The sequence below is a fragment of the Sus scrofa genome, chromosome 14 (genome assembly GCF_000003025.6).
Source record: "Sus scrofa isolate TJ Tabasco breed Duroc chromosome 14, Sscrofa11.1, whole genome shotgun sequence".
NCBI classification, from domain to species: domain Eukaryota; kingdom Metazoa; phylum Chordata; class Mammalia; order Artiodactyla; family Suidae; genus Sus; species Sus scrofa.
In genome coordinates, this window is record NC_010456.5 from 108056866 (window position 1) to 108083513 (window position 26648).

The window sequence follows — 26648 nt, forward strand, 5'->3', positions numbered from 1 at the left end:
CAACAGTCTTTTAAAGGGAGGTTCCTATCTGCTTAATTCACTTCAATGAGACAATTTTCAACTCTCGACCAGTTCTAGGAGGAAGGAAAGTAAAATATACAGGGAAAAAAGTTGAGAGTCAAAAGTTCAAAACGTCAAGTAGAGCCAGTCTAAATGTCTAAAAAATCCCGATATTCTTTGAATAGAGGAACACTGCCAGGAAAAATAATTATCATCATTATACTGCGTACTACTTTTCACAAAGTGTGTTCACATATGTTATTATTCCTCCTTTGAACTTCGCTACTCCATTAAGTAGATAAGCCAGGTGTAGCCACAGATGAGGAATCTGAGACACAAAGTGGTTAAAAGGAAAAGTCCTGGACCATGAAGTGACTCAGTGACAAAGCAGGAATCAGAGCCCAGGTTTCCCGGGACCCAGTCTGCTCCTCCTGGTCCTGCCCTGCACTGGCCACAGACACACCCAGAATATAAACATTGATACTCTTCTCCGTGCAGCTGGGGTGATCAGCAAAGCACAGGTCAGGCCAGCCCTCCTCTGATTTCCCACACCATCCGCGCTCTGCACTCTCCCGGTGAGAGAAAAACAGCTCCCTGGGGCTGAAGGGAGACTGGCGAGTTATCATGAACAGATTCTTTTTTTTTTTTTTTTTGTCTTTTTGCCTTTTCTAGGGCCGCTCCTGTGGCATATGGAAGTTCCCAGGCTAGGGTCTAATCGGAGCTGTAGCCTCTGGCTTACACCACAGCCACAGCAACATGGGATCCAAGCCGCATCTTCGACCTACACTACAGTTCACGGCAACACCGGATCCTTAACCCACTGAGCGAGGCCAGGGATTGAACCCGCAACCTCATGGTTCCTAGTCGGATTTGTTAACCACTGCGCCATGACGGGAACTCCAGGAGCTGGTGTTTAAATGCCCCTCGAGAGGGATAACTTTTCCAGAGTGCTCCCCACTGACTCCCAGCAGCTCCAGGAAGATGAAGCTCCAGTCTCCACGATGCGAGCTGCATGCAGCCATGCCTTTCCTTCCTCTCACTTCCTCCAGCCCTATGCTGCCCGGATCACCTCCCACATCAGCCACTTGCACTCAAATCATTGTCAGGGAAGAAAAGGCTCGAGAGATGGATAGTGTTCATGGCTGCTCAATGCTTTGAATGTACTTAATGCCACTGAATTGTACATTTAACTCCAAATAATATATTTTATGTTATGTGTATTTTACCACAGGAAAAAACAAAAACGGAGACTCTTGGTGCTGATGGTAGAACATTCTCCCCATGAGAACTGTTTGTGGTCCCCAGCCACTCTTGCTCAGAGTCAGATTATACATAGTTTAATCTTTTTATAGTTAGGGCATCAATTAAGGCCCTTGATGTAAAAAGTAAAAGTACTTAACCCTTCCACTTCTCAAAAAAAAAAAAAAATCCTAATCAGGGGGTCTGCCTCACAAGGAGTATGGGGGTGGAGACAGAAGAGCATCTAAACCATGTTTCTTTGGAAAAAATTTAGACATTGACATTTTAATTTAGACTAGAGCCACTGGTGGGTATCATTTATTTGGAGCCTGATTAGCCATGGGGGAACTTGTATACTGTGTCAAAAGCCATGAAACTGGCCTGGCCCCTGGATGGTGAGTCCCAGCCCAAGGCACTCTTCCTGGGAATCCCTGGCTGAGATGCCACCAGCTGGCGTGCAGGTGGTTTTGAGAGTGCCTCCCTGCTGCCACGGGCCGCACACTGGTCTAGACCCCAGTTACACCCTATTTCACTGAATCCTTGCGGCAAATTTCCTGGGTGGGCACTTTTATTTGTGCCATTTTGCAGACAAGGACTGAGGCTCAGGCAGGTGAAGTGTCTTGGCCATGGCTCCCAGCTAGTGAGGGGTGAACAGTGAGCAGAAATGACCTCAACCTTGCTGGCCCCAGGGCCCAGGCCTGTACCCCTCTACTCCTTGGCAAGTGTGTCTGTCTTGCTTCAATATCTCCAGGGGCTCCAGGGGGGGAGCTGTGGTGTGTGGTACAGGTGTGATGGCACAGGTAGCTTGGTTCTGGAGCCAGGCTGCCGAGCACATGTGACTCCAACTATGACTCACCAGCCTTCAGACACCGCATGTAGCATCAAATCACAGCTTTCCTCATTCTGCCTTTATTTATTTATTTAGTCTTTTTAGGGCCATACCCACAGCACATGGAATTTCCCAGGCTAGGGGTTGATTTGGAACTGTAGCCGCCAGCCAACACCACAGCCACAGCAACATAGGATCCAAGCTGTGTCTGTGACCTACACCACAGCTCACAGCAACGAGAGGCCAGGGATTAAACCCACATCCTCCTGGATGCTAGTTAGATTCGCTTCCATTGAGCCACGATGGGAACCCATTCTGCCTATATTTAAAAGCTTGAAATGCTTCATTTAAACAAGGCTTCTATCTTTGGGTTTATGTGCTCTAGCTTTAAAAAGCACCTCAGCCCTTTTACCACCTAGAGCCCTATTGTCTGACTCTAGGATGCCTGCAGTTCTTGAAAAAGATTTTCTGCCTTCTCACCTTTCTCCTCCTCTCAGCCAGAAGGCAGACAAGTAAGAGTGTGGCTAGTGGCAGCATACATTTAGAACTTAGTCCTTAAGCATTTGTCTGAGGAAGACTTCTCAGACCTTCTGCCGTGATGACAGCCTCTTTACCCCTCTTCTTCCAAGTAGTCAAAATCGTTACTATTCATTAGGCTCATAATTGTATGCAAAATACAGTGCTATGCATTGTGGGACAGGCTCTAGCTGGGAGAACCAGACCTACATAAATAAAAGACTAGCTCGTAAGCTACCAGATGGTGAAGATCATGTCCTGTAGGTCTCTGTTGTCAGCTGGGTGCTTGGTGGCTCAGTAAGTATTTGTGGAATGAATAAATGGTGTCACCAAATATTTTACTCAAATCAACCATGCCAACAGAGATTTCTCGAGCTCCACCAATGCACTGTGCTACACACTGGGGATTCAGCAGAACACAAGACAGACAAGTTCTTGCCCTCACGGAGCTTACATAGATGGTGGTGACAGGGATGAAAGTAGAAAGGGAGTGGAAAATAACCATGAGAATAGAAACAAAGAGTAAGGCCAGCTGTGATTTGTGAGGAGGGTGAGCAATGGCACAGGGAGTGAGTTGTGGAGGGCTACTCTGAAAGAATGGCAGAGAAGATCTTTCTGAGCAGAAAAGCTTACAGCCTATCTCTGAAGGATGAAAAAGAGCCAACAGGGAAAGATGTGGGGAGAGAAGTGGAAGGGGGACAGCAAGTGCAAAGGCCCTGGGGAAAATGCTCTTGGCTTGACAGAGCAACAAGTAGTCCGTTGCAACCAGGACACAAGGTGTGGGGGAAAGTGGAGAATGAGCTCAGGGGTCAGATCATGGAGAGCTTCGTAAGGCCACAGTGAGGAGTGTGATTTTTACTCTGGGTGGGACAAGAGCCCCTGAGAGTTTTGAGCAAGGGAATAGCATCATCTGATTTTTATTTTTGAAAGACTGTTGGTTCTAGATTGTAGGATTAACTGTAGGAGAATAAGAATGGATATAGGGAGACAATTGAAGTGGCTCCTGCATTAATCCAGGAAGAGATGATGGTGGCTTGGATGCAGTTGTCCCGTGGAAGGTGGTCAGAAATGATAACACGCACTTTGGAGACAGAACTTCTGGGAATTGCTGATGGTTTAAAGGAATGAAGTAATAACAATCAGAGGCAGCAAAAGAGAAGTGCCAGATGAATGGACAGGATAGTAGGTTCTACAGATGCTCCAATGGGGAAGAAGTACAATGGCCAGGAGGGGTCTAGGAAGGCTTCACTGAGAAGGGGCTGCCAGGACTGGGTCCTGCAGTCTGATAGTCTCACATAAATGAGGAGGAAGAGGCATGAGCAAGGGGCCTGTGGCAGAAAAATGTCCAGTTTGAAGACTACGGTATTACTAGCCTGACCAAGCTCATGGGAAGTTCGGGCTGTTGAGGGCAACTGGAGACAGACCACAGAAGTTATGTACTAACTTAGTTCTTTATGTAATGGAGCTCCATTCAAGATCTGAGTGTCTCTGAAACCCTTTTCTTGCCAGCAGTTCTTGGTATAAGGCTGGCCAGTGTAAATCCTAGAGACCCACCATGCCAGAGGCTCTCAGCAGGGATGTGCAGTGTAGGCAAATGCCCACTCCTCGCTCAGGGATGGCAGTGCCACATGGGAAGCAGCTGGGGAGGACAGTCAAGGGGAGTAGAGGGGCCTGGTCCTCAGTGTGCACAACTGGAATCCATGGCCCTGCTATTGGACTGCTGCTGCACATGGCAGGAGCCCTGCTGCACCTGAGACCTGGGCTCCCAAAGCAGGGTGTGGTGTGGACACCAGTGACACAGTTCCCTGCTTGAATCAGAAACACACACTATGAGAAGGGGAGAGTCTCCTCTCTCTGCTCAAAAGAAAAAAAAAAAAACAAAAACCATGTGTCTTCCTAAATGCCAAGGAGAGAGTCAGGTGAAAGCATTGTCATCCTCTTTGGTGGAGGATGGAAGGATGCAGAGTTCAAGCCATTCATTCATTCGTTGGATGACATGCCCTATGTTCCAGGTGCTAGATATACAAAATTGACACGACAAAGCTGATGCCCAAAAGGAGCCGTTTTACCCGCCTTATAGCCTAGTGGGAGACCCACATCTGTAAACAGGGTGACAGGTGTTGAGCACGCAGTCTACCCACTCAGTCCCTAGCAGAAAGGAGAGTCAAGGACAAGAGACCACAGCAAAGTCCCCCACCATGCGGCACTCCCAGGAAGCCACATACCTGTCTGCTTTCCTGATTTTTGCTTCTCTCTCTGTCTGCGGGTGATGCTTTCTCTTAGCCGTTTAAGATTTTCCTGGAAAAAATTTATTTTATTTTTAAAGTATATATCAGAATTACATCCTCTGGGCATTAGAGTTTCTTTCTGATTTTAAGCTATTGTAAAATATATATCACATTGCAATAACATGTCTAACATGCAAATGAGGCTGAGTGCATTTGCCATCGGCCCCCAGAGAAATCCAAGATCTTTTAGAAATTGTGCCTGAAGAGAAGACATCTGGTCCACAAGAAAATGTCTCCCCTTCTCTCTGGTTCCCAGCCTTATAACCCACAACCCTCCCTGATGCCTCTTAGCCAAGCCAGTCTCCTATGTGCTCAAACTTTCCACCCACATTCCTACCTCTGAGACTGTGTTCTCACACCATTCCCTTGACCTTGAGGGACACTGATTCCATGATAAAGTTCCACGCCTGGGTCAAGGCCCACCTTCTAAGCTGCTCCCCACCCTAGCTGCTTCAGTCTTTAGTGCTGGCCATGCCATCTGGCACTGGGCTACGCTGTCTTGTACTGTGTGTGTGTGTGTGTGTGTGTGTGTGTGTGTGTGTGTGTGTGTGTGTGTGGTGTTGTCACCTCAGAGGTACTGTAAGCTCTCAAAGAGCAAGAAACCAGGTCTTGTACTTTCCTGTAATCCTGCAGTCAGGTCTATCACGTCATTCAATAAATGTTAAACAGACATGTGAGGGTCAAAGTTTATTGCTATTTTAGGCCTATAAACAACAACCATCTCCAAATTGAGTGTCTGAGCATTCTAGGGAAATGCCCCAGGGACTAACATCCAGACCCTGGCTGGAGCAGAAGGTTCCTGTGAGGGAGCCGTGGAGGCGGGACTAAAAGGTTGGTTGGGTTGCAACAGCAGCTGGGAGACTGAGCTTGGTCTAGGAAGCATCAGGAAAACACTGAAAGTTGTGGGCTTTAAGGTCTGGCAGAGAGGAGGCGAAGGAGTTGGAGGCAGGGAGACCCACTGGAGATGATGTGATAGGACAGATGTAGGTGATAGAACCCAGCACTGGGAGGTGGCTGGGGGAATGCAAAGAAAGGAGCAGAGGCAAGAGGAAGAACGTGATGGAGCAAGGCCAAGCAAGATAGATACGCAGCTGGCTGGATGTGGGGGAGAGTGGAAGGAGAGCCCAAGAGACTCTCAAGCCTGAAGCTCAGTGTCTGGAAGATAACACTGCAGAGAACAGACACAGAGAGTCAGGCAAGGGGAGCAGACTGGAGGATGGTTTGTTGTTGGATGTGCTACAGGTCTTGGGCAGCTTGGGAGACATGGCCAGACAGTGGCTGGAAAGGTGTTCCTGGAGACATAGATTCAAGAGTCACCTGCACAGAGAAGGAGCTGAAGGGAACTTGGGAAGTTCCTCCTCATGGGAGGGGAAGTGAAAGAGACTGTGGAGTGGACAGAGGGGTGGAGGGAAAAGATGAAAGGGCAGCCTAGGAATGTCCTCACAGCCTGCAGTCCTTGGATGGGGGTGCTCTGGAGTACCAGGAGGCTGTCAGAAGACAGAGCAGTCTCAACTCCCCTGGACTGGGATTCTCTGGCATGTTGAACATGAATCCCCGTTGTCTGCTCCACCCAAGACTTTGGGCAAGTTCAAGGGAAAGGTAGATCTACAAAGAGAGCTGATGTTTGTTATACATTTACTATGTGCCAGGCATGCTAAGGCTTTATAAGGTTTACATCGTCTAACCCTCTGCTGTCACATTTCAGAGATGGGAAAGCAGAGTTACAAAGAGGCCAAGGTCATTTAGCCTGAAGAGGCAGGATAAGGCTGAACTCAGGCTGCCTGGCTCTGGAGCCCTGGCTTCTCCTAACTATTCTGCTACATGGCGCCAACTTGGCACAGGGAAAGAAAATCAGTGTTTGGCCAGGATCAGCCTGTTCCCAGCAGCACTTCAGCCTCTCTGGGTCTCCTGAGGGAGGAAGGCCCTGGCTTTCTGCATTTGGACCCCCAGAGAGAGGGAGGCAGGCTGGCATAGCGGGTGACCCTGCTTTAGGGACTCAGCAGGCAGAAGGTAAGAATGAAGGAAGCACAAGCTCCAGAGTAAGAAAGGGCTCGTTTGAATCCGGTTTCTGCCTCCTCACCTCTTTGCCTTCCTGGTCTATAAAATGAGAGCAATGACACTGATTTCACATGTACGCCGCGAGGGGTGGAAGACATCAGGCCCATTCAACATAGCACAGTGCCCCAGACTGTTGTCAGAGCTGGACAAGTGCTGCTTTTGTGTCCCCACTTCTCACTGTGTGGAGTTCTACATCGTCAGGTAAATAGCAAGTCTCCTCTAACAGCCCAGCCCTCCAGTCAGTCTCCTTCTGAGTGGTAACTGCTGGGGTAGGTGTCTTTGCAGGTCTTTGTCTTTGTATTTGCATGCAGACCTATGGAGACTGTGTGTGTGTGTGTGTGTGTGTGTGTGTGTGTGTGTGTGTGTGTGTGTGTGTGTGTGTGTGGAGTGTGAGTGGGTGTGTATGTATGTGAGTGTGGGGTCTTTTTTGGTTTTTGTTTCTGTTTTTTTGCTTTTTGGGGCCATACTTGCGGCATATGGAAGTTTGCAGGCCAGGGGTCAAAGTGGAGCTTCAGCTGCCGGCCTACACCACAGCCATAGCAACACGATATCTGAGCCAGATCTGTGACCTACACCACAGCTCATGGCAATACCGGATCCTTAACCCAGTGAGTGAGGACAGGAACTGAACCTGCATACTCAGGGTTACTAGTCATCTGTAACAAGCTGAGCCACAGTGGGAACTCCATTCATGTGTTTTAACTTGAGTAGTTTTATGTCTGTGACTGGTTTGGTTAATTTAATCATCATTCTTGGGAACTGTCCAAGTTCTCTTTAGTTCTAAAGTGTGATAGTTCTGTGGGAGTCTTGACATGAAGTGTAGATAGAGGAAAACGCTGGAAAGCAGATGTATATAGGGCCGCATGCAGAGAGAAGTGGCAGACGCATTATTAGGGTTTACTGTTGAGTCTCAGTCCTTGATCTCTAGCTTCATGACAACAAGAAAAGCCATCCAGCTCTCAGCCGGGGAGCCATGTGGTTACAAACTACAGGTGACAGGTACACATGTGCGCTGACTCACCATGACACGCAAACAAATGTGCTCAGGCCCAGCCACAGGTGTGTGGTTACAACGACATGTAAGCCAGCTGTGGACCCAGCTCTCTCTACTGTCTGGCAGAGAAACAGACAGGAGACAAATTCCATCCAGAGTCTGTTACCTGCTGGAAGCGAAAAGATTCAGACCGCTTCTTCTGGTTGAGCTGCCACTCTTTGAAGTGGAGCACGGCCTCATCCACGTTGACGATGCCCAGCTTCACCTGCTCCTGGAGGGTAATAAGCTGCCGCTGGCCTGGCGTCTTCATCCCAGCAAAAGGGTCGTATATGCTCGACTGAGGCCTGTCCCTCCACGGTCTGACAGGTGGCTCTGGAAAGGACGGTGACTTAGCTTGACAGCCCCTCACACCGGGAGGATTGCTGACTGGATGAGTAGGGTTAAGGAGGTTGGTGGTGGGCTCAAGAGGGTGTGTGGAACCAAGAAAGGGGAGGTGTGACATGGAATCAGAAAGAGAGCTGCAGTTAATAATTTCAATGCCTGTTACACTAAAGTAGACAAGGCCACAACATTTTAGAAAGATATGGCATCCCCTGGGTGGGCCCATAGAATCCTCTAAGCCTCAATTACTGAGAAGTCTTCAGACCGGCCTTTCTCATCCGTGGCACTATTGACATCTTGGACTGCAGGATTCTTTGTGCTTGGGGGAGGGGCTGTCTTGTGCGCTGTAAGATGAGGCCTTATCCTTGGCCTCTACCCATTTGATGCTAATAATACCTCCTTCCTCAGCTGTGACAACAAAAAGTGCCCCAGACATTGCCAAGTGTCCTCTGGTAGGAATGGAGGCGGGGAGGAGAAATCACCTCCAACTGAGAACTACCGATTCAGACTAAAATCCACTCCCAAAAGAGAACACACAGGGAAGTCTAACCAGGATGCTTCTCCCAGCACCACTTCTAGCCCTTGCCATCCTCCTGCCTCCAGGCAGCATAGGGGACAATGGCTATGGACCCAAGGGCATGAAATCCCCAAGAAGGTTGACATGCTAATGGAATCGTGACCTAGACCCAGTGTCACCAGGCATAAATTAGGTGCTGGGTCCCAACTGGCTCTCCTTGGGTTGTTCCTGTGCCAGACCCTCCTCCACATTAAAAATTTATAGCTCTCTGCTTTGGAGATTCTAGGGAAATATGAAGCCAACCCGTCTCTCTCTCCAGGCTGTGACTCCACTAAGTTCTGTGGGGAACGAGCTACTTGCAGAGGTGATGGGGCCACTGGAGCATGTGAAAATGACCTGACATTTTACTGATCATTTCCTGTAGGGCTATCTTTGATTCAAAATTCTTCCAGCAGGACTCCACTTGGGCATCTCCCATTCAGGGAGATGGCATGAAGGAAAAAAAGAGACAATTTCACCAGTGGGTAATGAAAAAGCTTCAGAGAAGCTTACCTATCATTCTTATCAACCATTGGACTACATACACTCACATACTTTTCTCCCAGGTTTGCCCTCTTCAAGGCTGTCTTTACTTGTACTGGGAGATAGGGTATGCGGGGCAAATGCACAAGCCAACCAGTTTCAATCTCCTACTACCAAAGTCCTTAGGGCTGCTTTTGAATGTTTAGATGGTGTCATGGCTCCTTTTCAAACGAATCATCAGTGGAATAATACTGAATGCCTCTGTTTAGCACAAGGAAATTAATCAAGAACAAAAGGGCACTTATTTCCTCAAACTTCCTTAAATGGTCTTTCAAAAAAAAAAAAAAAAGGAAGAAAAGTGTTACCTATTGGCTAGCAAACTGTCACTCAAATACAAGGTGAATTAAAGCATACTTTAGTTAATACAGATAGGGTAGGTAAATAGCACAGTGGGGTTATATCATTAGGTAAAGACGGGGTGCTGGGCTGCCTACTTTCATCCTGTTGGCATCAGTCTCAATGTTTAAATTGGGCTTTTGTGTGCTGTTGCAGACACCTTTTGGTGTATTAATGCTGTTGGTGTGATCAATTTGTACAATGTTTGAAGGCACTCCAACCTCCAGTCTCCCTTACTAACAGTACAGCTCCGGGGCATCCCTTGGACCTATGTTTTTCAATGCTAAGGAGCTGATACACCTGGAAATCACTGAAATACCAACACTTCTACTACCTGGAAGTTCAGGTCATACAAAAGGAAGCTGAGGACATTTGGCTTACCTTTCCTGATGCTCTCTGAGGAAACATAGAGATTCCCAGGCCGCTCTTGACTTTTTTCTGCAAAAACTGTGAGATAAAAATTATTCTAAGTAAAGCCAAATCAGATCTCATTTTAAAAGGCTTTGTAATATTTGACACATTTACCAAAAAAAAAAATGTACAAAAAAAATGGATCACATCTTGGGCCACCGTATACAGTTCTATAAATCAAAACTCTAGTTAGGAATTGACTAATAAGCAGAAGCTGTAGAGATTATGACATGAAGAGAGACCAAACAGACAAAGTCTCAAACTGGAAAGACAAAGCCAGCCAGAGGATGTGCTTGGCATTTATGAGATCATTAAAGAGAAGGGTAATGTAAAAAACAAACAAACAAAAAAACGGAGTTCCCGTCATGGCTCAGTGGTTAACAAACCCGACTAGTAAACATGAGGTTGCGGGTTCGGTCCCTGCCCTTGCTCAGTGGGTTAAGGATCCAGCCTTGCCATGAGCTGTAGTGTAGGTCACAGACACAGTTCGGATCCTGTGTTGCAGTGGCTCTGGTATAGGCCGGCGGCTACAGCTCTGATTAGACCCCTAGCCTGGGAACCTCCATATGCCATTGGTGCAGCCCTAAAAAGACAAAGACAAAAAAAAAAAAAAAAAAAAAAAAAAAAAAAAAAAAGGGTAATGTGCACAAAGATCCGTGTGCTGGATCCTTGAACATCTGAAGCGAGCCATTGAACATTTTGATGTTTCAGAGTAAAAGAAGTGTCACTTACCGTTTCAACAAGTGCCATAAGACAGATAGGGCAGTGGAAAGGTTAAAATGCGTGCAAGCCTTCAAAGGGACTTAGATGTGCATCAAACCCATAAAGGCTCACAGAGAAAAGTGGGAAGTGACACATGTTCTCTCAGTGGTAGGACGGTATAGTGGTTACAGTTCTCTGGGCTCTGCACAGACTCCCTGGGTTCAAGTCCTGGCTCTGCTATTTATAAGCCACATGATCTAGGATGAGAGACTTGACTTCTTGCCTCAGTTTTCTGATCTGTAGAATGAGGATGATAACTGTACCTTCTCCTCGTTGGGTTGTTGTGGTGATTACGTTAGTTAGTACATGGGAAGTGCTTAGAACGGAGCCTAGCACATGTAAGCCCTCATGTTAGCTTTTATTGTCATTATTCAATCTACACCTTGAGACTGATGCCAATAGGACAGCAATACCTTGGCAAGATAGTTAATACAAGGAATGTGTATGCACTACTTTATAGTTTATAAAGTAGTTCCCCATGTATTATTTCATCTGACCCTCACAATAAGGATCTCCCAGAGTATTATTATGCATCAATGTATACATTTATTATTATGATACCCGTTTTACAGATGAGGTAACCAAAGCTACAGAGGGGCAAATGATTTACCCAATGTACCATACTATACGGGTGAAGAATGCAAGAGCTGGGAATTGAACCCAGAGTGTTTTGGTCTCCAAACCACTGCCCCTTTTGTCATCTCCTGACTCTCTCCTTTTATTTGCTTCCCTAGAGTTTCCTAACAAGTCCATCAGGGCTCTTTAGGAATCACCTGTGTCCCTGTCCCAACTGCCACCCCCATAATGAGCCAGGCCAACAACACCCTCTCCCTGCCCCTGCCAGTTAGGCATTATTAATAGACATTTGCATGCTTCTACATTTGGGTCCCCTTAGAAGCAGACCTTGGGACAAGGATGGAAAGACAAGTGGTCTCCGTGAGAGGTGATGGAGGCAAGACAGGGAAGTGGATAAAGCAATAAGCGGTGGGTTATCCAGTAAGCCACCACGATGAGCAAGCCAGGGAGCTCTGGAAAGCAACATAGAACATGCACCTCAGAGTTCTCCCGGTAGAGACGCAAGCAATTTAGGTTCTTAGTCACCAACCCGACTCAGTCAGTGGCTGAGGGCTGCATCCAGGGGTGATATGATCTTCCAACTCTTCCAGCCTGACATGCCAGGGAAAGCTACCAGGCTAAGAAACACAGGGTTTGTCCAGTGGGCACAGAAATATAAAGAGCTGGGGGATGTGAACACGGCACCAATAGTGTCTGCTACACATGCCAAAGGGATGGCAAACCCCTGAGCACTGAGGGCATTTGGCGATATGTAATATCCCTCCACTGTATTTCTACCCAACTTTAGGGTTTTCAGATGTAACAAGCCAAAACCAAAACTGAAAAGAGAGTACAACATGTGGGGACAATTTACGCTAAAAAATTATTCACTATTTATCTGAAATTCATACTTAACTAGGCGTGCACTACTTTATTTGACAACCCCAGCCCAATTGCCTGCGGCTCTGGTTGAGGGCTATGTTCCTCAGATTACAACTTTTTGCCATACTTTCTACAACCTGCTTATGCTATTAAAATTGGAATGGAGGTCAGGTGCACAAATCTGGTAATTCTTATACTCTACAGTCTAGCTCCAGGATCTGCCCCAAGCTCTGACTCCATCTCCTGGGGCTGGCTGGAGACCTTTCTGAAGGGGATAGCATCCAAGCAATGGTTCAGAAGCTAAAGGATCCAGGGAATTCCTGCTGAGAGGCTCTGAAGACCCCCCTGGGCATCATTCCCTGCCACACTTGCCTTTAGAAATGTATGGTTCATTGTCAGAAACCTGGTGAGTGCTGGAAGCACTGGCCTCTGGCCTTGGCACTGGGACAGGGGGCCTGCTGGCTAGGTCCACAGAAAAGGCCTCATCATCATCCACTGTGTGATAAACATCTTCTTCCTGGCCAAGATGGTGCGCATCCCTCTCCATACTGGCCATTCCCATGCTGTTGCCTAGAAACACAGAGAAGGGCAATTGAAAGCAAGTGTCAAACCCTGGGACACCTGAGCCCTATGGCCCACCTCCCTGGGATCCAGTCCTATCCATCAGCAAGCTGGCAGACTCCACATCCGACAGGGCCCGTCAGTCAACCAGCTAGGGGTCAGCCCCACCTACTACCACACTCACGGTCATCAGCCCTGCACAACAGAAAGGCCCATGTACCCCCATGTAGGGGGCACCACTCTAGCTCCGGTAGCCAGAGGGGAATATGCTACTGGGCCCACAGGACATCTCCTACATAAGGCCACTTCTCCAAGACTGGGAGATATAACAAAGCTACCAAACACACAGAAAGTGAAACAGAGAATTAGGCAAAATGAAAGAGAGAGAGAAATCTATTTCAAACAAAGGAACAAGAAAAACTCCAGAAGAACTGAGTAAAGTGGACATACGCAATCTACCTGATAGAGTTCAAGGTAATGATCATGAAGATGCTCAGGGAACTCAGGAGAACAGATGGACACGGCAAGAGGTTTAACAATGAGTTAAAAAATAGAAAGAAGAAAGAAGTAGATTCGAAGAATATAATAACTGAAAGGTTAACGCCCACTCGAAGGAATCAACAGTAGACGAGATGATAACAGATAAACAGATCAATGAACCAGAAGACAAAGAAAAAAAAAAAAGAATTTTAAAAACTAAGGACAGTTGGGAGTTCCTGTCGTGGCGCAGTGGTTAACGAATCCGACTAGGGACCATGAGGTTGCAGGTTTGATCCCTGCCCTTGCTCAGTGGGTTAATGATCCGGCGTTGCCATGAGCTGTGGTGTAGGTTGCAGATGTGGCTTGGATCCAGCGTTGCTGTGGCCCTGGTGTAGGCCAGCGGCTTCAGCTCCAATTAGACCCCTAGCCTGGGAACTTCCATATGCTGCGGAAGCGGCCCAAGAAATGGCAAAAAGACCAAAAAAAAAAAAAAAAAAAAAAAAAGTAAGGACAGTTTAGGAGATCTCTGAGACAACAACGAGCAGACTAATGTTCACATTATTGGGGTCCAAGAAGGTGAAAAAGGAACAAAGGGACAGAGAACATATTTGAAGAATTAATAGTTGAAAAGTTCCTTCACCTGGGAAAGGAAGCAAATATCCAGGCCTAGGAAGCATAGAATCCCAAACAAGACCAACACAAAGAGGTCCACACCAAGACGCATTGTAGTTAAAAGGGTAAAAATTAAAGATATAGAGAGAATATTAAAAGTAGCAAGGGAAAAGCAACTAGTCATCAAAAAGGCAATAAAAAACAAGTGTTGTCAAGGATGTGGAGAAAATGAAAACTTTAGCACTGTTAGTGGGAATGAAATGAGTGCAGTTACTTTGGAAAAGAGTATGGAGGCGCCTTAAAAAATTAAAAATAGAACTACCATATGATCCAGCAGTTTCACTTTTGGGTATTTATCAGAAAAAAAAACCCAAAATACTAATTCAGAAACATACATGCACTCCAATATTCACTGCAGTACTATAAACAATAGCCAAGATATGGAAGCAACTTAAATGTCCATCAGTGGGTGAAAAGATAAAGAAGATGTGGCATATACATACAATGGAATATTACCAAGTCATAAAAAAGAATGAAATCTTACTCTTTGTGATAACATGGATGCACCTAGAAAGTATTATGCTAAGTGAAATAAGTCAGATAAAGACAAATACTGTATGATTTCACTTACATGTGGAATCTAAAAAACAAAACAAATGAACAAACATAACAAAACAGAAACACACTCATAGATACAGAGAACAAACGGGTGGTTGTCAGAGGGGAGATGGGTAGGGGATAAAAAGAGGAATAAAGGTAACTATGTGAGGTAATAAATGCTAATTAGCTTGACTGTGGTGATCCTTTTACAATGTATAGTCATATGAAGCCATCACATTGTATTCCTTAAATATATACAATTTTTGTTAAGTTTACCTCAATAAAACTGACAAAAGTTTTTTTTTGTTTTTTTTTTTTTTTTTTTTTTTTTAAAGAAAGCAGTGGTCAAATGAACTGGGTTATTGCCAATCATCAAGCAGAGAGGGTGACCACACCTTATTTGCATAGTCCTGCCTTTTGGCAAAGGGCTTTTCCCTTTTCTTCTGTACCATCTCCTGAGAACTCCATGCAAAGCAACTGAGAAAACATTGATGTCACCTTCATTTGCCACCCATTGGTGCAGGAAAAGAAAGTGAGCACTAGGCTCTATCATCTCAGTTTTACAGTTGGGATTCAGTTGTTCTTCCCACTAGAAGTAGGGAAAAGACAGCTCAGTCCCCAAAGCCAAAGGATGCTTGGCGCCACCCTCTGGTGCCTGGGCTACAGGGTGAGAGTGGACTGGAACCCTCACCCGCAACGACTCCTCACCCTCATCCTCAGCATCAAAATGACTATAGCAAATCCTCCCTGAGGGATTTGCCAAGTGCTCTTCCAAGTGTATTATCCGCATCATTTCCTTTGATCGTATAACGCAGTGGAGTAACTACAATCATTAATCTCATTTTGCAGATGAAGAAACCAGGGGCTTGCACATTTAAGTAACTTGCCCAAAGTCACTTAGAGCCAGACGGGGGAAGCTGGCTCCAGCGCCTGTGCTCTTTGCTTCCATGCTCTACTGCTTCTTTTGCAACTTTTGACCCATTCTGCTCCCTGCTGACCAAAAAGATTTAGGACAGAAGCTTGTCTCCCACCCTCTATCCCTAGAGTCCCACAGCCCTCAGATCTGCACTGCCTCCTTCCTGGTTACAGGCTGCAATGCTCTGTCCTGGGACCTGACCACACTATCCCTGTGGCTTCAAGACCTGCCGTTGTACACACACATACACACAAACACACACATGCATACACACACGCGTGCACACACACATACACAAAAGCTGTGTGACCTTGGGTATGTTATATAACCTCTCTGAATCTGATTTCCTTCTGAGAGCTACTCACAGGAGTACTGTGAGGACAAAATGAAATAATAGAGGAATAGTTCAGTGCCTGCAAATAGTAGGTGCTTTCCTCTGCCCCCTTCTTCTCTTTAGCACCAGGCAGTCAACGAATCTTTATTAAACGACTATTTAAGACACAGGAATGAAGAAAGCTTGGGCCTTCTTTCTATGAGATTTCCAAACCAATAGTTTATTGGGAGTTTTTTCATTGCATCTTTTCTGAGCTGTAAAAAGAATGCTCTTGGCTTCCCTGTGTCCTGGGTTGAGATGACTGACCAAGGGGGTCCCAACTCATCAAAGGGCTCTGAGTTCCAAGGCTCTGCCCCCAAAGAAGTTTCCATTTTGTAGGAAAGCCCCACTATGTCCATCTTTGAACATCCTGTACAGGGCATGAAGAAATTCTGGCAAGGCATTTCTGACATTAACAAAACGAAGTGTCCTGGGAATGCTGGCTACCCTACAGGATGACGGGGATCCCGGCACCTCCTGTCTCACATGCACAAAAGTACTGAATTCTGCCCTTCAAGTATGAAAGCAGCCATAGGCAATGTGAAAGGAACAGGCACAATGTGTTGCAATAAAAGTTTATCTACAAAAACAGTCAGCTGGCCAGGCTGTTGTTACCTATCACTGCTGAGAACTTTCCTCTTTACCGTCAAAACTACTTTTCCCATCCTCTTGTCACCCTGCTTTACCAACAGGCCCCGCCCATAAAGTGTAAATGACTGGACAGAGTTAAGGAATTACCCATACAATTTAACACTCTCTACCTGTGAAAGCTTCATTGATAATAACAATAACAGTAAGGAACGTTTATATCTTGTTACATACCTGGTCCTGTTCTGATGCCTAATGTACAAGAAATCACATGATTCTCACAATATTCATCTCATCTTACAACTGAGGCAACTAAGACCCAGAGGAATGACTTGAGTGACTTGTCCGAGGTCTTCCAGGGAACTGAAGTGGGAACTGGGTACTTACCAGAGTCTGCGTTCTTAATCACTATGTAATACAGCCTCAACTTAATAATACCTGTGTATGCCGCCTGCTCCCACATTTTATCTTCCTTTGCCAGAAAGGAAAGTCGCTTTAGGGTACTGATTATATCTTATTTTCCTTTGTGTCCCCCAGCCCGACATCCAAAATAGTGCTTGGCTCATAGGAGGTACTCATTAAAATTTGATCAAATAAAAATAAACAGGTGTATTTAAAACGGGATCTTGCTGAAGGCAACTTGTTTACCCAAAGGAGTGGCTCCAAGGGTGGGAACTTCTGGCCCACTTGTAATAGTCTGATGGAGGGGCTCATGGGAATAGAATACCTTCAATCACGCCATTTGCCATGTATGCAGAGGGAGCAACCCTTATAAGGAACCAGGCAATGTCTTACATTTGTTTCCCCTCTTCTCTGTTTCTCTGCCCACTGCTACAACTTACCTTCTAAAAACTTGCGGATCATAGAGTCCTTAGTGGTCCGAGAGTAACTGTCTCCAGCCATTGGATTAGATGTACTGGCCTGAAGCATTTCAACATCTAGAAGGAAAAGGAGACTAAGAGTGTGTGTGTCGTTCTTGTACACAGGCAAGGATATTTTACAGATGGAGATACAAGGTTTGACAAATCAAGAGATCTTGAATCAAGAGATTCAAAAATTCATCAAAACCATCCATCTACTCATCCACACATCTAACTATCCATGCATCCATAGATCCACGTGTCCACCCATCCAATTAGCTATCTGCTCAATAAGGACACTCAGTAAGCGTGTGGTATAAAGGAGAGCAACATTCACAACCTTCGGTCTCTTTCCTGGACCACAAGACTCGAAAGGTACAGATGTGCTTATCTGCGTTTGAAAGATAGGGCTTAATTTTTTTTTTGGTCTTTTTTTTTTTTTTTGCCGTTTCCTGGGCCACTCCCACAGCATATGGAGGTTCCCAGGCTAGAGGTTGAATCGGAGTTGTAGCCACCGGCCTACACCAGAGCCACAGCAACGCAGGATCCGAGCCGCGTCTGCGACCTACACCACAGCTCATGGCAACACCGGATTGTTAACCCACTGAGCAAGGGCAGGGATCGAACCCGAAACCTCATGGTTCCTAGTCGGATTCATCAACCACTGCGCCACGACGGGAACTCCCAGCCTTCTTCATATCAGCAAAAAGAAAAAAAATAATTGGAAACAGGAACAAAAAAGAATAAGCTGTAATTTATTTAAACCATGAGCAATTTTGCAACAGATAAAAAGAATGCATTGAAGCTACTCTATCAACATAGCACCATCTCAAAAAACATAACAACTAGAACTCCATTTTTAGGTCATCCATGTAATTGGTCATTTACAAGGAAGAAGCACACAGACCTGGTTTTCACTAATAAGCATAAACCCATGGAGACCAAAACTGTGTGAAAACCATTTAATCACCACAGCAGATTCTATTCAAACCTGAGTAACCAACAGTGACTATTACTTTATGGCTCTGAAGCACTTTGGGAGCAAAATTTCAGTCTTGTGTTAAAAGAACAGCTTCAATATTATCAAGAGGTAGCATTCAGTGAGTCATATCATGTAATTACTGGGGACTTGTTTGCTTCGGCCAAATATGTAGTTTGAAGTCAAATAGTATACTTTGGGGGAAAAATCATTTGCATTTAATCAGTATACACAGATATACTATTTCCTTACTACTTTGATCTTTGGGGACCAGTTAAATAGAATCTGGTGAATTCGTCTGCAGAGTTAATGTTTATACCTCACTTCTCAAGAATATCGGTTGAAAAGAGGTCATGGTCATAAAGTTATGTTAATGAAGTTCACATGATATAATCCTAATTTTGAAACAAACTATTTGTGTGTACATAGAAAAAAAGATCTGGAAAGAAATACAACAAAATGCATATAGTCACTATTTCTGAAGCCATACAGATAGATTGTAGACATTTCAGATCATCATAGACATTTTATTTTCTATTTTCTACTTTTGTCTTCCAAATCATCTACAGTGGCTTGTGTTGCATTCATATATGAAAAAAACCCTACTGACATTTTTTTAAGGCCTAAGTAATTATGATCAAGAATATGTACAATTAGACTCCAAAAGCAAAAATAATTTCAGGTTACTACAAAGTGATTGTTACTGCTGTGGTTATTAAATGGTTTTCACACAGAGTTTTGGTCTCCATGGGTTTATGTTTATGCTCACCTGTCATGACCAGATTGATTGAGTTTTTTAATTATAAAAAATTCTGATTTTTAAACTTTCCAGTGACCAGATATTACTTATTACACAGGCTAGCTCTTACTGGACTTTGTTTCAAACTTTGATAATCCTTTGATAATCAAAATATAAATTTCGTGACCATTAAAAAAATACATAATGTTGTTTATGAAAGTTGCCCACTGGTGTTTGCAGTATGAAATAGTTTATATGAGTTTTAAGGCCTAGAAAATCATACTACATTTTGTTTATAAATTCATAAATACATAGTAAACATATGAAAACATGCTAATATACTGGGAAGAGTAAATGTTGAATTCATGGTTGTGGTTAGCTCTGGGGAGGGAGGGAGGATAATTAGATTCCAGAGGGGATTCACAGGAGGCTATGACATGTTATTAAAAAAAAAAAGATATGAAGCAAAATAAAAAGGAAACATTCTTTTTGAATCATAATCTACAAGAAATATACTTTCAAAAATTAATGTGCTATCTTTGTCCTCGAAGAGAGAAAAATAAGATTATATTTTTTGTATTCTTATACCGTGTAAAAAGAAACTCGAAGGAGATATACGAAATTAAGATCAGTGGTTTCCAAGGAGCTAGAAAGATGCTGGACAAGGACTGGAGAAAGGTTTTTTTCACTGTTTGTCTCTTTATATTTCAATTTTTTAGCCTATTGAAAAAATAATGGAAAGAAATCCAGGGCTATGATCATGTTTGTGTCACCTTAACTATTATCCACCCCCCCAAAAAAAGAAAGAAAAAACAATTTCTTTTTTCTACCTGTTCAGTTTAATGTTTCTTGAAATAGTGGAGACTTTGCATTGAATATAACATACCCTGATCCCCCCTGGTCCAAAGCCCTCTGATTTCAAATGATGAAACTATTGATTCAGTGAACCTCTCTTATCAACACTGAAGTCTGTAAACTTCGGAGATTTGCGTGATTTACTGACCTTGAAACATACCTAGAGGTGTTTCACTTTTAAAAATAAATTTCTGGTAAGAATTCACACTTAATTCATTCCTTAAGAATTCTAGACCAGAAAAATTCCACTTATTTGAAATTTTCTATTTAGATTGCTTAATTGTGGTTTTATGGAACATTTTGCCCCTGGAGCTAGAAAACTGAGGAGAAAGATGTATGCTACAGGGGTGCCCTGCTGGGAGCAGGACCCTCCTCATCCCGTCTGGGATCAGTATCTAGTCTCCTATCTACAAACAGAAAAAGAACCTTAGGGGGGAAACTAGTGAATCTGAACAAAGTCTGGAGGTCAGTTAGTGGGACTGCACCAATGTTTATTTCTCGGCTTTAGTATTTGTATCATGGTTATGTAAGATAACTGGAACCTGGGTGAAAGGTATACAGAAAGGTTAGCATTTTTGCAACTTTTCTCTAAGTCTAAAAATAGTTCAAAAGGTTTTGGTGGTGATGGTGGTGGTTTTTTTTTTTTTTTTCTTTTGTTTCATTTTTCTTGTTTAAGATGAAGAAGGGGAAGGAAGGGAAGGAGATAAGAAAAGGAGAGGAAGAACAGCAACAGCAAAACGAAAGAAGCATAACCCTGGGAATGACTTAATGCTGAGCCTTTCCTGTCCACCTACGCTATCGAGTCACCTTCAAGTGACACTAGTGAGCCATGCGCCATGTATGATGATGAAGACAGGGCAACTGAGACACCTGCGACAAACAGCTCCTTTGACTCTATAGTCACACCTTAACTGGTGTCGAAATGCATGATTTTGGAAATGAACAAACTAGGATCTGCTAAATGTCAGTCCTGTGACCTTTGTAGAATTTCTTTTCCTCCTTGAGGCACCCTAGAAGGATAGTGGGAGGCTTGGGCACTAGGGTCAAAATGCATAGGTTCCAATTATGATTCTTCTCCTTCTGACTGTAGGACTGCCACACTCACCTGTCCAACCAGCTTTTTTTTTTTTTTTTTTTTTTTTTTTTTCAGATCCTTAACCTGCTGTGCCACAGCAGGAATGCCCCAACTGATTTTCAGATCCAGTTTTTTAGATCCAATTGATCATTCAGCCTTGCAAGATGACTATGGGCCATGATGGTCTACTCAGAAGGATGGAGAATACAGGCCAAAAGGACAGTGCCAAGCGGCCTTCCTCACCTAGGGCAGTCTGCATGCAGTCCTGCAGCTCTCATGCAAGGAGATCAGCTCCATATCATGCAGGTGGAGGCGCTGCCTTGGTGCCTCACAGGAGCAGCACTTCTCAACTCTAGAGTTCTATTTGCAACTCCTGAGGCATAGATTCCAGGGTCCCCGTAAGAGGCATCCAGAGTTATTGCCCTCAGGGAAGCCACAGTATGGTGTCCCTTTCAGGTATTTGTAGTTTATATACAGCTCCTCCCAGTTTCAGATGCAATTTAGCAACCAATTAAGAGCCATTTTTATCATAGGCAATGTTGCCTAGAGACATAGTTGACTATGGCTCTTATCAGGTAACCAGGGTAACAGAGAGGAAGTCAACAAAGGTCAAATTCTCCTGCAGAAAGGGGAAATGATGGCTGTTATATTAACTCTTTGCCCATAGTTTATCTTGGGCCAAGTTGTTTACATCCACTCAGCTTCTGTTTTCCTGTCTGTAAAATGGTGATAATAACAGTATGTATTGCATGGGTTTCTCCTGAGTATTGAATGAGAAGCACAGCAGCTAGCACATAGGAAGTGCTAATGAATGTTAGCTGCTACTATTACTATTATTGTTATCCCTATTAACTTTATTATTAAATTATATACCCAGCCTAATGTCTAAATCAGAGGAAATTTTTTTTTTTTTTTTTTTTTTTTTTTTTTTTTTTTTTTTTAGGGCCACACTTGGGGCATGTGGAAATTGCCAGGTAGTTTTGGAAGTGAATTGGAGCTACAGCTGCCGACCTACGCCACAACAGCAACATGGGATCCAAGCCATGTCTGCAACCTACACCATAGCTCACTGAGTGAGGCCCGCGATTGAACCTACATCCTCTTAGATACTAGTCAGATTTGTTTCCACTGAGCCATGATGGGAACTCTAAGAACAATTTTATTTATTATTATTATTACTTTTGTCCTTTAGTTTTTCCTAGGGCTGCACCCATGGCATATGGAGGTTCCCAGGCTAGGGGTCCAATCAGAGCTGTAGCCACCAGCCTGCACCACAGCCACAGCAATGCCAGATCCAAGCCACGTCTGCGACCTACACCACAGTTCACGGCAACACCAGATCCTTAACCCACTGAGCAAGGCCAGGGATCAAACCCACAACCTCATGGTTCCTAGTTGCATTCGCTAACAACTGAGCCACGACAGGAACTCCAAGAACATCTTTACAAAGAGGACCCCAAGTATACTTTTTTAGCAGTAACTTTATTTGTTTGAATTCAAATCTCCTCTTCAGAGTAATAAATGCCTATGGGTTAATTCTAATAGCTGGATACCTACACATATTTTCAAATAACATATGTATTACATTTCCTAATAAAGAATTACACCAAATCAATATTCTTATATTTGAATATACTTAAAGCACAGGGCCGGGGGATCTTAAGATATAAATACTAATTCTTTACCATAGAATTATGTGTGGAAATCTGACTTACAAACAAGGTTTGCCAGACAATTTCTTGGTCATGGCTCCTGAACACCAAGTGCTAGCTGGACAGAGCTGCAGGCTTCTTTCTTCCTCGGACAAGGTCTGCTGATGCAGTCCAGACCTGACCTGGAGGTCTCATGCCTGTTACTTTGTGCTTACCTGAGGCCCATCACATTCTTTATTAGAGGGCTCAGCAATGAGCACCAAGGGGAAATTCTAGAAGCCCTCAATCCCTTCTTCCCCCACCTGGTACCATCGGGATCATAGGTAGAGGCTGACTGCAGGGACACAGCCTAAAGCCAGCGGAGCTGAGGCTTGGCTGGAAGAGCATGATGGGGGCAGGGGGACTGGGAAGGGAAGGGGGGCCTGTAGACACAGGAGAAAGCCTGGAAGTCAGTGGTAAAGGCCCTGACAAGGGCTGGAGCCAAGTGAATGGTATGCATTCAAGTGACAAACTTAAGTCAGAGAAACATGTCAACTGAGACTAGGTAAGCAATACAGATCTAGGATAACAGCTAGGGTACCGGCTGCTGAGCATGATGGTTACTAACACGTACTTTAGTATAGAGACCTGGGTTCAAGCCGTGGCTCTGATTCTTAGTGGTTCTGTGTCCTTGGGCAAGTTACTTGCTATCACTAAGCTTCCATACCTCCATCTGTAAAATGGGTCTAGATAACAGTACCTACCTTAGAGGAAGACTATATAAACCAACTGAGATAATTAATGCTTATAAATGTTTGGCAACAAGGAACTATTTCAATATCTTTCAATAACCTACAATGGAAAAGAATATTAAAAAGAACATATATTCATACACACACATAACTGAACCACTTTGCTGTACACCTGAAACAAACACAACATTGTAAATCAACTACATTTCAAAAAAATTTTAAAAACAAGAAAAAAATGTCTAGTAACAGTGCCAGGTACTAAATATCAGTGATGATCATTATCATTATATTGGGGCAACTTAGATAGAATATTAGTTTTCTACTGCTGTTGTAACAAATTACCACAAACTTAGTGACTTAAAGCAACATAAACTTATTATTTTACGGTTCTATAGTTCAGAAGTCTGATTTGGGTCCCACTAGGCTAAAATCAAGGTTACAGCAGGACTGAACTCCTTTCCAGGAGCTCTAATGGAGGGAGGTTCTGTCTCCTCTCCCTTTCTAGCTTCTAGGGACCACCTGCACTCCTTGGCATGAGGCCCTCTTCTTCCATCTTCAAAGCCAGCAACGTAAGGCAGAAAGCTTAGCTGAACGGAGTCCTTCTCATGATGCCATCTCTGGTCTATCTTCTGACTCCTTCTTCTACTTTTAAGACCTTTGTGATTGTATTGGACCCACCCCGATAAGCCAGGATATTCCCATGACTTTAAGGCCAACTGATTAGCAACCTTAATTACACTGGCAAATTTATTTCCCCTTTGCCATGTAATCTAGGATATTCACAGGCTCAGGAGCATTGGTCTGCCTAAAGCAGATAAAACTAAAGGTCAGCACAGTCAGACTGCCATGAATTTCCTTCCCATATGGGTCTGGCAAGGGGAGTAGGGCACAAGGGTCAGGGTGCACTCAAGTGAATCCATCATATCATTCCACACATGGATTCAGCAGCCCTGGCCTGATGTAGGCTCAGGCCTCTATTGAGTCTCTAGATGTGCACGGCCTTAAATGAAAAAAATTTTTTCTTTCCATTTATATTTTAAATAAAATGATTATTTTTATACTGAATTGAACATAAATATCTTTGAATTAGACCAGGAGCAGTAGATACATACATTGGCCTCTATGTCCCTATTCATATTCAAGGCAAACATCACCAGTCAATCATGGCATTCTTTGTGGCCTCAGAATCCTTCTCAACACAGCTCTCCAGGCACACAATTACCAGCTGACTGACACTGGCACGTGAAATTATTTTTAAAACACTGGGTGCCATTGGTATATTATTAAGTCCTAATAGTAGCAGATATTACTATTGTAATAATAAAGAAGAGAAAAGAAGGTGTACCTAGGTTGTTTGGAGTTAATGAGAGATAAAACCATCAAACTACATTTGATAACCCATGTGTACACAAAATCCAGGCATAGTGGGAGTAACCTATGAGTGACTGAAATACATAGAAAATTCGGGAGGTAGAATCAGTTTCGGACAAAGAATATTTTGTAAAGGAAAGCAGAACAACAGGTCCCTGTATCCCTGGATGCTCAGGGTTTGTACCTCAGATTCTAAGCACTTAACCTTCACCTCGTCAGTTAAAAATAAATTGAAATGTGCTGAAACCTGTTGGTCTAAGGAAATACTGAAAAGTTCTTTCATTTCATTGGAAAAAAAAAAAAACAGAACAAAATAATAACAAGGAGACTCTGAGGCCAAAGTCTCCTTCTGGGAAAAGCCAGCTGCAGAGTTACATGGTGCTTTTTAATGGAGTCAATCCAAATGAAACCATTCCTGGGAAGAAAGAAGCCTGAACAGATGAGAGAAGGCAGGCAGGCACTTAATTAAAGGAAGGAGTCAAGAGCTATAATGAATTTTCAAAGAAGCTCATATGATACTCCCTATGGGACATGAATTGAGATCACAGGGGAATCTCCATCCAGATTATGTGTTGTTAATTTAATAGAAAACCTAATCTGAGTACATAATACAGTAAAATGTCAGATACTGAAAGACTATTCTGGAAAGGCTCTCAAAGCTTGAAAGCAACCCAAAAGAATTTTTTTCAGCAAGTGCTTTTGTGGCCAAAAAAAAGAGCCTTAGAGCAAGGAGCAGGAGGGTAAAACATTTGAAGAAAAGCTGAAACCTGATTGGTTCCATTTGCATGCAGGTGGAATGGAGTGCTTTGATTGAGCATGTCAATAAGAAAGTCCACCCTTCGCATATCCTCATGGAGAGGTGATGAGAAGGAGAGAGACACATAGAGACAGAGAGGCAGAGACAGAGACATAGAGAAAGTCACACACATACAGAGGTTGTGGGGGGAGGGAGAAGGGGGAAGAAGGAGAGAGAGAATGAGAGAGAAAGACAGAGGGAGTTGGAAGAGGGGAGAGACAGAGCCATGGAAATAGAGAGAGGAGAGTGGCATCTGAAATTAGAGGGGCCAAGGAGGGACTGGCATTGGAAAAGAGAGTCTAAGCATGGAAGGGTTAGGAGAAGCAGCATGTTAAGGTTTGTGAATTTCTTAGCATTGCCTCAATGCGGTGCTCCTGGTAAGCACACAGACCGTCTGCCTTGCAGGAATCAGTCCATGGGATGAGTTCCTGGTAGGGTGCAGTGGGTACCAGGACTTGTTAAGTCACACACACCCCCAAACCATTCTCCACTAGCTGCCCTCTTGAGAGCACTACATCCTTTTCCTCCACTGCACTGTCACAGTTTGTGGTTATATACTCAGTTTTGCAGTATCTTTGTTTACTCTCCAGCTGTCCCACTAGAAGGGAAGCTCTGGAAGGCAGAGATCATGCCAGCTTACGTACTGACTCCTTGTCACCTGACACAGTGACTTAAACGCTCGAGGGAGTCAATAAATGTTGCTGAATGAATGAGTGAGTGTGTGAATGAACAAACCAATGAGGAATAAGTAAATGATCACATGGATATGGAGGTCTTTGGGCTTTGTTAAAGAATCTGGGCATTTCCCCAGCTGAGAAAAGAGAAGAGCAATTCAGGAGGCAGGAACAGCATGAGCGAAAGTGTGGACACAAAGACAAGGCAGTGAGAAGGGGCCAATGATGTCCCACCCTCAGGGACATCTAACAGGTCTATCACCTATCGGGGAAGTAAAGTCTTTGCCTTGGAATGTCAACAAATGATTCCATACCACACATCTAGGATGACTTTTTTTTTTTTTTGTCTTTTCTGTCTTTTTAGGGCTGCACCCGTGGCATATGGAGGTTCCCAGGCTAGGGGTCTAATCAGAGCTGTTGCTGCTGGCCTACAGCA

General features: G+C 44.1%; 1 protein-coding gene across 3 annotated transcripts in view; it reads right to left on the minus strand.

Annotated features, from left to right (window-relative positions):
• PIK3AP1 (phosphoinositide-3-kinase adaptor protein 1) overlaps window positions 1-26648 on the minus strand; it is a 265547-nt gene that overhangs the window by 18470 nt on the left and 220429 nt on the right. For all 3 annotated transcript variants that reach the window (XM_013983580.2, XM_021071940.1, NM_001244503.1), the window contains 5 exon segments: window positions 17323-17418; window positions 12723-12920; window positions 10122-10187; window positions 8091-8296; window positions 4810-4882 (listed from right to left, as the gene is read on the minus strand). In XM_013983580.2, coding sequence (XP_013839034.1) covers window positions 4810-4882; window positions 8091-8296; window positions 10122-10187; window positions 12723-12920; window positions 17323-17418 — 639 coding nt within the window.